A 14,660-nucleotide genomic window follows, 5' to 3' on the forward strand; every position below is an offset into this window, starting at 1 on the left:
AATRTATTTTAAAACCAAGTTATTAAAATCGCAAATTTCATATTACTAAATTTGAAAGATAAATATGAAGGAACTCAGCAACTTGCACCTTGTGTTATAAACATTCAGATTAGACATTCAYTTGCAGATGTTTCTATGCTCTTGGCTGGCCATAAATATCTGCACTTATCCCTGTTGTCTTGGATGATGTAACTGCACTGAAAACCTTTTCTAATTTTTGTACAGAAAATGGATCCTGATAAATCAAAGTCCCCAATTCTTCCATGCCTGCTCACATCTCCAGTAAAATTCACATAAACAGTTGCACTAAGTAGCATCTGTAATTAAACCAGCCAAATGTTAGTCAGATACATTTATTGTATCACTCAATTTTTCTACACATAAAACAAGTGGAGCCTTCCCTAGCACCCTTTAATGGACCTTGGGGTTTATTTTAGGGACAGTTGGTTTAAAAAAAAAGCAAAAAGCTTCTGTTTTCCCTTCCCACTGCCTGAAAAGCTACATTTCTTTTCACAAAAACATGATCAGCTGCACCAGCCCAGGTAGGCTGGGACAGACATAGGTAGTGGTGCCTCAGATCAGTGGTCCCTTTTATCTGGGGACCCAGATCTTGAAGCTCCTTCCCTCCCTGAAAATGCTAGTTAAACTAAAAATCCTCCAAAAAACAAATACATAAACAGCTCTCATGAACAATTTCTCCTTTCTAAGCTTAGAAGCAGAACATTAGATTCTAAATGCGAATGTGGGAACTCAGAAACTAAACGTGGACAAGTAACTTGGAAAGGGCCATCAAGTGACTGCCAACAAARCACAGGAAAACGACACGAAAACCAGCCCGAATTATAAGAAACCKTGTAGGAGAAAGTTAGCACTGTCCTTTGCAAATATTGCATCTGTTTATATCAGTGAAGAGATTTTCCTGAAGCCAGAGGTAGGAAATCTCTGGTCTCCCTGCTCTCTCCACACACCAGCACCTGAATGCAAATTTATACTTCAAAGAGCAACAGCTACAGGAGGTTAACCTGATTTATTTTAGCAAATAAAAGTGATATAATAAAAAGGAAAAAGATAAAAGTCATGCAAACCTCATATTACTTGTAAATAATTTATGTTGTCATACTAATAAGGGAAAGTACAATCCTTCTCTATATTCCCCCTTCCCTTGACATGAGGGGAAAAAAAGAAAAGCAATAAAAGGAAAATGCGGGACCAGGACCAGATAGGAGAAAAAGTTCCAATCTCAGAATAAAAAGGATATTTATGAACAAACAGTRCCCAAGACGGAATTATCTAATACACTCGCCACGTCCCATGGAACAATGATACTGATTTTAAATACACAATATTTAGTCTATTTAACTCATGCGTCTGGATTTTCAAACAAACCTCAAACCCGGAGAGCCAGGAAGATCATTGGCAAGAAAACTTTAGCACTAAAAAAAGAGCTCACTACCCTATCTTGGCACATACAACTGCTTGTGTTGTTAGGTGTCAGGTAGTAGAAAGTATAATTTTGGTTAGAACAAGCCAACACTTTGTCATCGTGTGTTAGAGACAAGCAAGTCTCGTATAAAAAAGAAGGTATCAACAGTTTTACTTCGTAGAATAGGAAACTGAAGAAAACTATTCCAGTATTTTATTAGAGTAAGTAGTTACATTACCAATGAACACCATGGCATCTGACTGCAAGGTAKAGCTGATGTCTGAGTAAGAGTTACCTCCTCCAGCAGGGAGCTSAATGGGGATATTGAATAATACATTCAGACAGTCAAAAGTCTAGACAACTGGTTTTCAGGAACGAGCTACATAAGTAGAGCTGAGGAGCTTGTTCAGCAGGAAGCTAAAGATAGGGCTGCTAGACAGACTTTTCAAACCAAGCACTTGCCTCAGCCTTACCACAGACCACAGCATCCCTGCCCAGGAAACAAAACTGCGGCCATCCTAGTTACTCTGATCCATACTAGTTATTCCACACTGATCTTCACACTTCGTGCACTGTGTCGGGGGGAAGAATTTTCCCCTCTCAACAATCAACGGGCAAAAGAAAATATATGAGAGCAGTATTTTATCCCGAGGTTTGTTATGGTTCAAGTACATATTAGTATTAAAAAAATAAATAAAAGAACTAAGTGTATGTACCTCCAGAGACTTCTTTCAGGCTTTCTTGGAAGGGATTTTGAAGGAGCTTTTCTTCTATTTACAAGACATGGCAAAGGCACATCAGGAAAAGCCAACTGTCCTCCTCAAAAGACATCTACTCCTGTTCCCTATAAGCTTTTGAGAGAGGTGGTATCAGCTCAAAAACAGGGACGGGGTCATTGCTGCTTTTCCTAGACCATGACCCGACCCTGCAGGTGCCCGGCAGCACCCGTGGGTTGTGCCGGGTCTGGCTCTGCGCTGCCTGCTGCGCGCGGGAGCGGGCACCCCGCGGTGCCACGCGCTCCTCATCGCCTCGCCAGCCCAGGCAGCAGCAAAGGCCTCCTCGTTAAATCAACCCGGCTTCTCATCCCAGAAGGGTCTCATTATATAAATACCGATCACAGGATTAACCCCTTTAATAAGCTTTAATATCAGCCACAGTTGACTGGCGTTTTTTCCGTAAGATCACCTTCTATTAGTCACTGCACAATAAAGCGCCCTCTGAAGAGACAGCAGTGCTCAACTTGGAAATGGGCATTTCCAAAATAAGGGGGCAATTAAAACTCTTACAAATACTCCCTTCCACGCTTCTTTCTGTCTCCAAGTCTGTGCTATACTCTTGTATACTTTTACTTTTGTAGTTCATGCTCCTTTTGTATTGAATCACCTAAACACAATGACTGAGACTTGCATTTTGATTTACTTTGATTTGTCAAAGTTATTTGTGGCTTTTAGAATTGTCTCATTTAATAAAACTGTAGATATACTCAATGTATACAAAACACAGTTTCTAAATTGAGTTTTATGCATTTTCCCCCCAAGGCTGCTGTGTTACCATAGCATCTGGAAGATAATCACACACATGCACAAACATACAATCACTTAACACCCACAAATCAATAATTCTCTTACTAGAAACAACAGGCTCTTTTAAAATTTATTTAATTTCAAAGAAAAGAACAAAGAGTGCCATTGGAATTGAGAAGATTTACTGTTTAAAGAGCTGCACAAAACATTGGYGAGGCACAGTCCAACTCCTAAGCAGTATGAGAATTAACAAAAGCCTGAATGGGTTAGACAAATACTGCACTTTCAGCACAATGCAGCAAAGTCCTTACTCCAGCAGCAGCAGAGTAACTCACAAGCTTACAATTCCCTGAGCAGTTGCCTACAGCTGGTATTGGGCAGCATGAAAGGCACAGAACCATTTAAATTAGGTCCCAAAATACACACACAGCCTAGGTGTTTACAAAACACACTACTTTAAAGATGCCCTGTGTAATGTGGGAATCTACTCAAAAAGCTGACTTTTAAGATGACTTCCAACCTTCTCTCTGGCTGACGTGATCAAATACGAGAACATTTCCCCTGAAAGAACTAAATATTTGACAAACATACCGCATTTTAAATATAATCACATCATGCATTCATTTTTATAACATTTCAAAAACATCCCGTCGATAAAAACATCTCCTRTATGATCTGCTTCAGTTCCAATGCCCAATTATGGATTCAAAATTATCAGGGATGTGAGACAGGCAGAAGATCAGCTCTTGAACAAATCCRCCTGGATCAGATCGATCCGACAATGGCCAAGGTCAAAAATACCGTTAAACCCATCCTAGGGGCTGCTCCACCTTCTGTGAGCCATGTACGCTTCTTCGCGCTCCCGATTAGATGGGGATGTGTTAAGCAAAACTACTTTCTTAAATGCCACCCATTTGCTATTAAATGCCACCCATTTGAGGAAGAATAGGCTATTAGTCATATGAGAACGCAACATACGCTCCAGGCTGATTATGATTCATTTATCTAATTCTGAATTTTAAGGAGCAGATATTAGCACTAGCTGGTACCATATTATTAGCACGTATTAGATCAGCTCTGAGATGCATTGACCACACGGCATCTCTCCTACTCTTCAAACTACTCATTTGAAGAGATTCAGCCATAAATGAAGATTTAGAGGAGATTAGGCTAATCCAGAGTTTTCTAAAGGAAAGCAGCAAATAAAAAAATCCTCCTCAAATAATTCTTTTCTACAATAGCTAGAATGACATTTATACAGACATTCCTCTGTCCCCATTAAAAAGCCAAAACCCAATCCACACAACATAAAAGGCAGAATACACCAGAGGCAAAACATAACATTGTTTCTGCTTTTCTTCTCAAAAGCAAGACACAGACCCCTCTAGGAAACACTAATTACATAACTATTGGCATTAARCAATTTAATTCTTTTTTATATCTACAATGATATACAGCAACACAAAGCCCCGAGATAAAGGAAGTGATCAGGTGCCAAGTTATGAGAGAAACCAAAACCAACACTGGCAAGATGACTGGAAAGCTAATATACATCCAGTAATATGTCCTTTTATTTATTTGAGGACCTAAGTGAAGATTACAGGTAGGYCATTTTATTCTTTGATGAAAGCTAATAAAACAACACATGCTCTTTCTATAATCATGTCAATAGGCAGGATTTCAAAATGAGCCACTCATCTGCACTGATGGAACCACGGGTAGCGAGAGCAGACAACAGAATTAGACTTAATGATATTAGGACAGTAAATCACAAAAGCCAAATAATCTCTGTAGAATGAACTACTAGTACTCCTAAGACTAGGATTTCCACTACAGTGCCCAGCAATTTCAGGGGCTATGGGTATCTAAGCTTTGTTAGTATCTTCAGAAAAATCCATTTTTGAAAGGTTAAGTTTATAGCATTAAATGATTTATTAACATAGCACTAAGTTCATAGCAATAATTAGTAACAATGTTAATAAAATTACTAATATATTAATAAATAGAACTCTTTTCTTTCTGCTCAAGCACAGCCACCCAAACTATTACCATTTTGGCTGCTGAAACACCTGTGAAGGTTTATTAACACTGTTGGTGTTGCTTATCAACAAGCTTTGCTTTCCAGTCTCTCTTTCACCCTTTTTTTTTTCCTGAGAAAAGGGAAAAAAAAAGAATTTTTTCAACAAGGAAACTGCCCAAGTCATAAACTAACAAGACTGGCAAAAGATTCATTCTTCACTCTTTTATTTCACTCACAGATGGTTGYAGATGCTCTTCACTCCCTACAAGTGTCCCCTTCTCCAGCCCATACAGCAGGAAGACCTACTATTTAAGGAAAGGCAGTGCCAGGAGAAGCACCTGGCCTTCCAGCCCTCGTTTACACAAGCTAATTTGAGTGAATTTCACACAGCTGAAGGAAGAACAAACTCTCCTGCATTAGCAGACAATCAAGATTTTACCAGAATAGCAAAAGACATTTTCTTTTGTCTACATTTTGCCACACACGGGAAGAAGCAAACACCAAGAAGGGGCCTCTATAAAGCTACAGAACTTCATTTATCTACTAATTTCTTTACAAACCCACGAAGTTTTTGTGCAGTCCTAAGGGGCACTTTGAAGACCGCCTAGAACATTTTTCTCCTTCACAAAATACTATCAGAGCTATGAAAACTATCTCTGCCCAAAGCCATAAACTTGGTAAGTCTAATGCTCTAGGCTAAAACATCTTCGAATAAGATGAAAGAGAATATTTATCTGATAAAAACAATTTGGCTTGGAAAAGCAGCACAGACAGTGCAGTCCAATGTTGATAAATGCCTAGCAAGAGAAGTTCAACTTCAGCCAAACCCTGCCTGCTGCCTAGGGCAGTACCAGGACCCCTACATAATATTTAAGTGAACAAGTTGTTAGTACTAGATACAATCTCCAATCCGTAGTTCTTTCGTGATTCTCACTTTATATTTTCACCAAGTATTTCTCGGAAGCAAGCAGCTGCACTTTCACAAACCACACAGCTTCTCGTTAAAGTAAATTTCACCAATTTCCTACCAATCCCATGGAACAGTCTCCTCAAAGATACAAACTTCATGAATGGCGCTGATAAAATGGGATAATGTCCGGTTGCTTTCTTTGCAATAACAACTCCTATTGGAGTTTAAAACTTTAGGAATTAGGATTTTTTTTTCTCCTCCTTTCAAAAGGACAGAAATGAGATTGAAAATAGTCTAAAAATAGCACAGAAATTTTCAAGTGTCAGCTGTACCGGTAACATGAATAGCGGTCTCTCCTTACAGAACAGGGATGGATGGGGGGAGCTTGTGATTCCGGATCAAGAGAGACGGGCTTAAACACTAACTGTGCATGGAAAATAGTCTAAATTTACTAATTCTGTTATTATTTCAAGGCAACCTACAGGAGCTTTGCATGCAGTGAAGCGGTACTGCATTTCAACACAGTGAGCACTAGCACTTATACTCTTTGCATGCTAAAAGGAGAAGTTAAGGACATATTATGATGAAATATCTGCAGAAAGTTTTAAACAACGTATTCGAGTGATGCATTGTCATGACAAAAGATGAACATAAATAATATGTCTTAGACTGTGTTTTGTCTTTTCCATCAATCTTTCTTCCCTTAGAAGCCATAATATGAAGGCTTTATTTAAAGCATACAAAGTACTCCTGTATTTCCACAGCTCCTCATGTATCTCGGAAGATTTACTGTACTGAAATAAAGAGAAAGAAGAAAGAATGGAGCTCCTGCTTTTTGTTTGCAGGGGTATCTGTTCACTTTGCAATACCTACATTCTTGGTAGCCAAAGAGAGAATTCTAAAATAAATACTTAGACTCTGCAGATGATGACCAGAGAATGCAGTAGAAGCCGTGGCATCATTCCAGCATTACAGGATCTCTGATTTTAAAGCTGATCTTTCCCATGTTCTGATTAGAGTCCTGGTCGTGCTGTGGTCACACTAACATTTGTAGGATGTGAACGTCTTGAAACCGTTACCCTGCTCGCTACTGTTTATGTAAGGATGAAACAGGCAGGGCTGCAACACACTACAATCCTGCTGCAAGCAGGTATGTTGACTTTGTTCTTATTTATTAATATCATAACCCAAAATAAATTGAAATGGGAGTCTGCTTTGTTAAACACAATAAACTGTTAAAGCCAGTCTCTGTCTGCACAGCCTACAAAGGAGAGAACCTTACACAGACACTCACTATGTTTAAAAGTGACATTTCATTGTTTGTAACCAAACAATCCCCGAAGCGCCTTAACAAAACTCAGAAGCTAACGTCCAAGTTTCCTGTAAGTAACAAAAGCAGTTTAAGTGTGAAGGTTTCTAATAGAGACATTTTTCCACTTGATCTTGCATAAAAACAAGAGGAGCTCAGTGAATCTTTCTCAAAATTCTGAGAAATTCACCTTTCTGCAGAGGCCACAAAACCTAGTTGGCAGCAACCAGCACTCATACGCAAATGTGCAAATATGTAGGTTTACTTTCAGAAAGCCTTATGTCATTATATCATGTGAAATATTTCAGAGTGTACAGAAATCACTCGGCTTTCATATAAAGTTTTTTTTTTTCCATTTCCAACTGTGAAATAAATACAGCTACACCAAGGGAAGACTTGGACAAGAAACAAGCTGAGCAACCACAGCCACTGCTCGCTGCCCTTTCTTTTCACTATTACACTGCAACTACAGATGAAGTCTAAATGTTAAATCGATGTAGAATTAACTTCTTCCTGGAAATATGCTTTTATGCAAATTACCTCTGATTATAATTCTTTATTTATTTTTACTTTCATGCTTTTCTCTTTCCTAAGATAACACCGAACACTTTCTATCTTACAATACAGGAAAGAAGTCAATTTGTATATTCAGTAAAAGGTATAAACCGGATTATTTACTAAAAGTTTCTTCCTCAATTACTTATCACTTATAATTCTTGAGGGGGAAAACGGAATGAAAACATAAACAAATGTTTATCCAGATACTACTTAAAAAAAATAATAATCGCCATTTATTTGACATACCAGTTACCTTTGGACTGGGATTAGAAAACATGAAACCCAAAATTACCCTGTCACAGATGAGTTTAAGCCGTATAAAAAGGCTCTATGGGCAGATCTGCATTTATGGGCTCTGATGAAAGCAGACGCTGAACAGGAAGCACGGCGCAGCGGAGGGAAGGAACAAAAGGAGCAAGGGCTAATCCCCAGTCCCCAGCCKCCCGAGCCCTCGCTCGAGGAGATTAGCCCTGGCACTCGCTAACGCCCTATCTGCAGAGCCAGCCTCTTAGCAGAAGTGCAAACCTTCCAGATTTGCACCAGGCCCGGCAGACAGGGCTGAAAAAAATGAGAATATGGGKTTTTTTTTACCTTATTTTCATCTATCCATGAGCTCAAAGCAGCATATGAAAGCTATGGGTCCTGTACACGTAGACACGGTGACAGACAGAAGGATGGGCAGACAAGGAAACCTTCCCCGTCGTCAGGATGTAAACACGGCCCCCCCGCCCCTGTTTCCGCAGCACAGGGGAGGAAGGCAAGAAAAATTCAAAGCCTTCTCTTTTCATAGCTCTACAGGAGACTTTTCTTYGGGGATCACAAGTTGTAGGTCCCCTGTATCTTAAACCTGAGAACAGAGAGACTATCGAGTCACCAGGCAGAGCTGTAGCTCATGGTTTGCCAAGGGAAAATCATCTCGTCAGCCAGACGAGATGATGGTTTGCATGGTTTGCCACAATGCAAAACTCTACTGAATTGGAAGAAAAGGTGTCACTATCAAATCATTTGTAGAACTAATTTGCTTTATTAAAAATTGGTTTAAAGCAGATAAACTAGGATTATGAAAAATCCTTCAAAGAAGCACGGAGAAGAGTGAAAGGTAATTAATTAAGCCACTGATCTTGGCCGTGCTTTATCGCTAACTGCCACTGCTTACCACATGTGAACCACYGACCTTAATCACAAAACCTTGAATTATTCAGTTTTGCTGGACAGGTGACAGAGTGACACAAAATCCATTTATGGKTTTTTTCCATGACAAAGCAGAGGATAATCACACACAAAACGTTTTTCCATCTTCAAAGGCTTCTATAAGAACCGCATTTATGGGACAAACTGAACACAAGTATCTTGCTGAAGAGTGCTGGAGATGTCTTTTTTTTGAAACAAGAACTCAGTTAATAAATACTATTATCAGAGTTAACAGTATATATACAGATGCCCCAAATGAAGTCACAGTTCCGCTGTGCTGGGCTCCATAAACACAGAGAACGCATTCCTGCCCCAACAAACTTATATATTTTGAGCATTCAAGAAAAGATGTCAGTGACCCTGATATTCCTGGCAGATTTTCTGGCTGATGGATAAATAGCAATATTCTGACATCATAAGCAACAAAAAGGAGAAATGCAAACAACCAAGAAGAGCAGAGCAAAACAAAAATATTTCCTCAAGCAGAACTTTTTATACCCTGAAAAGGAGAGAACTTCAGGCTCTGCAGGGTCCAGAGGAGAGACATCTCTCTGTCATAACCTCAGGGATTATGCGCTGTCAGCATCTCATAGTCTTTAATACGCTTATTTCCTACGAAACTTGTTGAGAAARAAACGAGTTGTTTAAAATTCTGTGCAAAATTTCTTATGGAAAACTTCAATTAAGATCTACACTTTCTGTGTCAACCACAGAAATTACGAGGATATCGCTCGTCAGGCTCCTCTCATCAGCAAGCGGATCAGAGTTGCTGAGAAGACGAAAGGCATAACGTGATCCTAAGCAAGCACTGGTCTGAAATGGGCAAAAAATATTGTCATGTCATCAACGGCTCTCTCTGTCGATTCATTTTAAATAGCATTTATCTAAATCAGAACCACCTGTGGGAAAATACCCAGGCCCCCGTTCTTGCCATAAGGAGCCAAGGAGAGTGTCGTATCATTTGGCAATCAGAGATGGAAGAAAGGATTTTTCCACTCTAAAAATCCCAGTGAACTRCGGAAGGGCTCAGGGAAAGAAGAAGTTTCACAGCTGTGCCGTGTACCTTGCAGAAACAAGGCCAGATCACTTGCTAATGTTGACTTAGCCTTAGAAAGATAATTATGACTACTGTGGCAGCTCAGACAATTAAGAGATAGTATGTTAGACATACAACGTAAAAAATAGGATATCATTAAGATACCAGAGGTTGAAAGGAAGCTCAGAAGTAAAGTGCTGGTGAGGAAATAAAGCTCAGGCCTGGTTATCTCAACTGCACTTCAATACGTGAATAGAATACGAGCATCACATAATTAAATAACCACAATAAACTTCCTCTTCTCTGTTGCAACTACCAACTAACAGGCGGGGAGGCACAACTGGCTTGGAGAGGAGAGCTCCTAATTCCTCCTCCGCTCCCAAAACCTAGCGGGCACTGGGCAGAGGACAATTAGGAGGTGAAATCTCACGGCTGCTTCCTAACGGAACTCCCCTGCAGCATGTTTTAAAATCCAGTCTCTCAGTTGTGTGGTTCTGCTGCCTGCATTGCTGCCCTTGCACTATTTCGTTCCTGATGCCATAAATGTATCGGTCTGTGTATGGAAAGTATACAGGGAAAGGGAAGAACTGGGTAACTGAACACAGTGTGCATCATGGGTGAGCTGGGCAGAGCCTATATGAAGCATTTAGGCAGGGCCTATTTAAGGGAGAGGAGCTATATAGTCCATATCCCAGCACTGAAGGTGCAGTGCAGTTCTGCTGGGTTGGCTGCACAGGGCACATAGAGATTTTCACCTGGTATAGTTATATACCACATTGATAAGAGAATGCCAGCTGATTACAGATGGAAAAAAAATGGAACCAGGCAATATTCCTTGTTAAAGAAAATCTTAGTAGTTTTTTCAATTATCTCCATAGCCAGATTGCAAGGCAAGAAGTAATCGTTATAACGTCAAAGCACAAATGAAGTGCACTCTGCTCTTATCTAAATTGCATTTTAGTTCGTCCACCTGTAACACCCTGGCTATAGCACGAGCTGTGGAACACACCCAAAAGTGCAAAATCTGAACCTAAGTGTCATCAACCTCTTAAAGAGGTGGCAACCTAGGCCTTCTTGCAGTAAACATAAGACAGAACGGATTTCTGGGGAAAAAAATGTGAAGAAACACTAGAAACACTCGTGAGATGGGGAGGAGTTGTTCTGTACCATGCTTCTATGGTCTCCTGGAAAAATCTAAATAAATAAATAGATTAGATAGATCAATATTAAGAGCAATACCACCAGTCTCCACAAGTAGGTTAATGTCACTTTCTGATTAATGATACTGACGAGCACTATAAACCTAACAAAAATACTTAATCTGTTGCTACAACGTGGCCTTCACACTGCATCTAGCAACGAAGTCAGATGGAAAAAGAAGAGCGCGAGCTTCAGCCTCCCAGAGCTTTCCTTCTACAAGTTCCACTTATTTTTACCAAAAAAAAAATAAATAAATAAATTAAAAAAATAAATCAACAAGAAGATTTTACATCTGTTTTTTTTTTCTTGAAAGTATAGGTCATCTAAGAGATACCGGTATCGTCAATTTTCAAATAAATCAATTTGATTTGTATTTTTAAAAGTTAAACACAAAGCTGAAGTCCAGGCACACATCTGCTCCAGTTCTATGGCTTCCAGCTATCTGTGTAATTATCAGTATTTTCCTCCCCATAAGCCTCTTATTTCATCCCTCCTGCCTCGTGCATCTGGACAGCGAGTTCACCAAAATTAAGCGTTTTTGACATCCAAATAAGCTCCTGCCACAGACAAGCAGGCTGCTATTACCACGTCCCCTGTTTTGCAACACGCTCCCSTCCTGTCCTTCCTCGCTGACCTTTCTACAACTGCTGTCCTCATTTCTTACGTTTACCACAACAAATCTCTCTTCCTCCATCACAACGCTGTCCTATCACAATTTCTTCCACATAGTTTTCCACATTTTCTATACAAAAAATGTGCACATATATAAACCAAAGGAATAAGCAAAGGCCCATAACATCAAAYGTATTCTTGCTCTCATTTTCTTTTGTCTGTTCCCCACTTTGGAYGACAGCCACTGCAGAACAAATAAACCTCTGTGAGACAAACGCACAGCACTGAAGTAACAGACAGTTTTTCTGATGTCTGCACTCACAGTTTTATAGGTCTACAGAGACAGACAATTAAACTCTCAACACATACAATCCTCCTGAATGTACTTCTGAAGTATTGCTATCTCTACTGGAAAGCAATCAAGGGGTTCATTTCAAAACGAATACTTCACAGAAGAATGAAAATTGGACCTCTATCCAAGCCATAAAGGGAATCAAATGATCCTTTATTTTCTTTTCCAAATTGCAAATTTGCAGTTTTATCCCCAAACCGTTAAAAAAATGCAGGAATAAGAATATCTGCTTGCCTAGGAAACCACCTGAGTAACTTTTTCCAGTCTAACTGCAACAACTTGCTATCAAACTGCCAAATACACAGCGCTCATTTCTCTCTGTGAATCCAGCTGTCATTTTTCCCCAAAGCCTTCTCAGTACCTACTCCTTCAGTGCCAAAAACTTTCACAGATAGACATAATTTTGCAAAACACATATGCTCTAATGTATGACACATAAAGCCAATTAACAAGTTTACTTGCTGAAGTAAAGGATGACACACTACAGCAAAACAAAACCCTTTTGGAGGCAGCAAACACATTAACCTTCGCTTCCCTACTACGCAATACTCTCCCAAAGAATTTTAAGGAGTTTGGAAGCCAGTGTAGACTCCAAATACCCCAGATGATCTTTTGCACTTATCTCTCCATGGCAGCTCTCAGTCCTATGATGTTTCTGATCACTAGCACACAGTGATAAACATAAGACACGTTCGGGCTGCAGGAATCAACAGGCAGAAGACTGGAAAACACGTTAAACAAAAAAGAAGGAAAATGATACAAAATAAGAGCACATACCTTTTAACTGATCGGCAACCACACTCTGACCAACTCGTTCAATCACCTTTCCATCCTCCATTTCGTAGCGGTCATCCAAATATTTTGCAGTAGCTTCTGAAATATGGACTTTTCCAGCCACCCCCAGCTGTTCCATGAGATTGGCCAAATTGACATCATTGGACCACACATCAAACTTGAATCTCCTCATTCCCAAAATGCCACAGAGGACCGTGCCCGTATGAACACCGACCCTCATGTTCACCATTTCTTTCTTCTCTTGGCAAAACTGCTCGATAGCTTTAATCATCCCTAAGCCCATCTCAATGCAGCAATAAGCGTGATCTGCCCGAGGCTCTGGGCAACCAGCTACGCAGTAGTAACAGTCTCCCAACGTGCTTATCTTCTCACACTTGGTGTCTTCACACAGGCGGTCGAAGCGGCCAAAGAGATCGTTCAGGAGTCCCACGAGGGCATGGGCAGACTTGTTTGCACTCATCTTCGTGAAGCCAACGATATCTGCAAACAAAATGCTCACTTGTTCTATCTGCTGCATTTTGAAAGGACGGAATATGATGGGGGTTTTCTGGATGGAGGGCTTCTTCTTCCTGCTTTTGGGGCTTGAGGTGGAATGACGTTTGACAGAGTTTTCGCTTTCATCATCCCCCTGTTTCATTAAGTCATCAGCTATTATTCTCGGCATAACAGAATGAATCATCCTCTCTTTCAGGGCTTTTTCCACTTCCAAGTCTTTTCCATGCATGATTGATTGCCCCACTTTCAGGAATGTGCTTCTCGATCTGACTTCGGACATGATAAATAGGTGGATGCCGATGGCGTGGATACAGATGTGGAGGAAGGCTTTGCTCAACAACTCCCAGTAAACCGCCCCGGCGCCAAGAGGCGTAAAACAGTTCTCATCGCGGAAGTGATACCCGAAGGTCTCAAAGAGGACCGAGTAAGAGAGGCCCAGAAACAAGCTTAAATACAAGGGTAAGTGCATCACCGTGTAAAGCAACAAGAGCACTTCAATACACATAGAAAAACTGCCTACTTGAGAAAGGCAAGTGTCCGAGGGGTTGGCTGGGGGAGTCTGGTTGGCCACGTCACCGCTTCCTGAGAGAGGTGTCAGCACCTGGAACTGCGGTGCCAGCGTCAAGGCGAACACCAGGAGGGTGAGCGTCAGCGAAGTCCACACGTAATGGCGGGCGTAAGTCTTGGTAAAGGTGAACGCAAAAAACGCCACGCACACCAAGAGGAAGCACAGAGCCGGCACCACGAAAACGAGCAGTTTCTCTTTCATGTGGATGCCAAAGTAGATGCCCCAGAGCAGGCAGGCCACGCCGATGTAGAAGAGGGCGTAGCGGAAGCGGCGCTGGGTCTGCGGGAAGCACCGCTCCATGCAGGCTTCCTCCAGGTTGTTGGAGTCGAACTTGGGGTTCCACCACTTGGACGAGGCCCTCTCGAAGAGCTGCGGCAGCTTCTTGTGCCGGCGCAGGCCGCCGCTGTGGCCGGCCGCGGCCCGGCGCGTGCCCCCCGACTCCCCGGAGCTGCAGCTGGACGAGATGCTGTACTTGCAGTGCTTGGCCGAGGCACAGCCCTGCTGCTGCTGCTGCTTGGCGTTGATCCTCACCGTCACGCTGTTGCTGTCGCCGCTCGAGTCGCAGCTCACCTCGGTGCTGTGGTGATGCAGCAGCTGCTGGTGCGGGGGGGAAGCCATGTTGGCGGTGCCTCCTCGGCGGCTCCGGCGGGCTGCGCACCGGCCGCCTC

The 14,660-nt window shown here is 41.4% G+C and overlaps 1 protein-coding gene across 1 annotated transcript in view; it reads right to left on the reverse strand.

Annotated features, from left to right (window-relative positions):
* Nucleotides 1–14,616, reverse strand: part of ADCY9 (adenylate cyclase 9) — a 76,275-nt gene extending 61,659 nt beyond the window's left edge. The window contains exon 1 of the mRNA XM_026049010.1: nt 12,912–14,616. Within this exon, the coding sequence (XP_025904795.1) occupies nt 12,912–14,610 (1,699 nt within the window). The 5' untranslated portion in view covers nt 14,611–14,616. The remainder of the gene's footprint in view (nt 1–12,911) is intronic.
* Between the last annotated feature and the right edge of the window lie 44 nt (nt 14,617–14,660).

Source organism: Nothoprocta perdicaria, unplaced genomic scaffold (genome assembly GCF_003342845.1).
Source record: "Nothoprocta perdicaria isolate Ctin4 unplaced genomic scaffold, notPer1 scaffold_59, whole genome shotgun sequence".
Classification (NCBI taxonomy): Eukaryota; Metazoa; Chordata; class Aves; order Tinamiformes; family Tinamidae; genus Nothoprocta; species Nothoprocta perdicaria.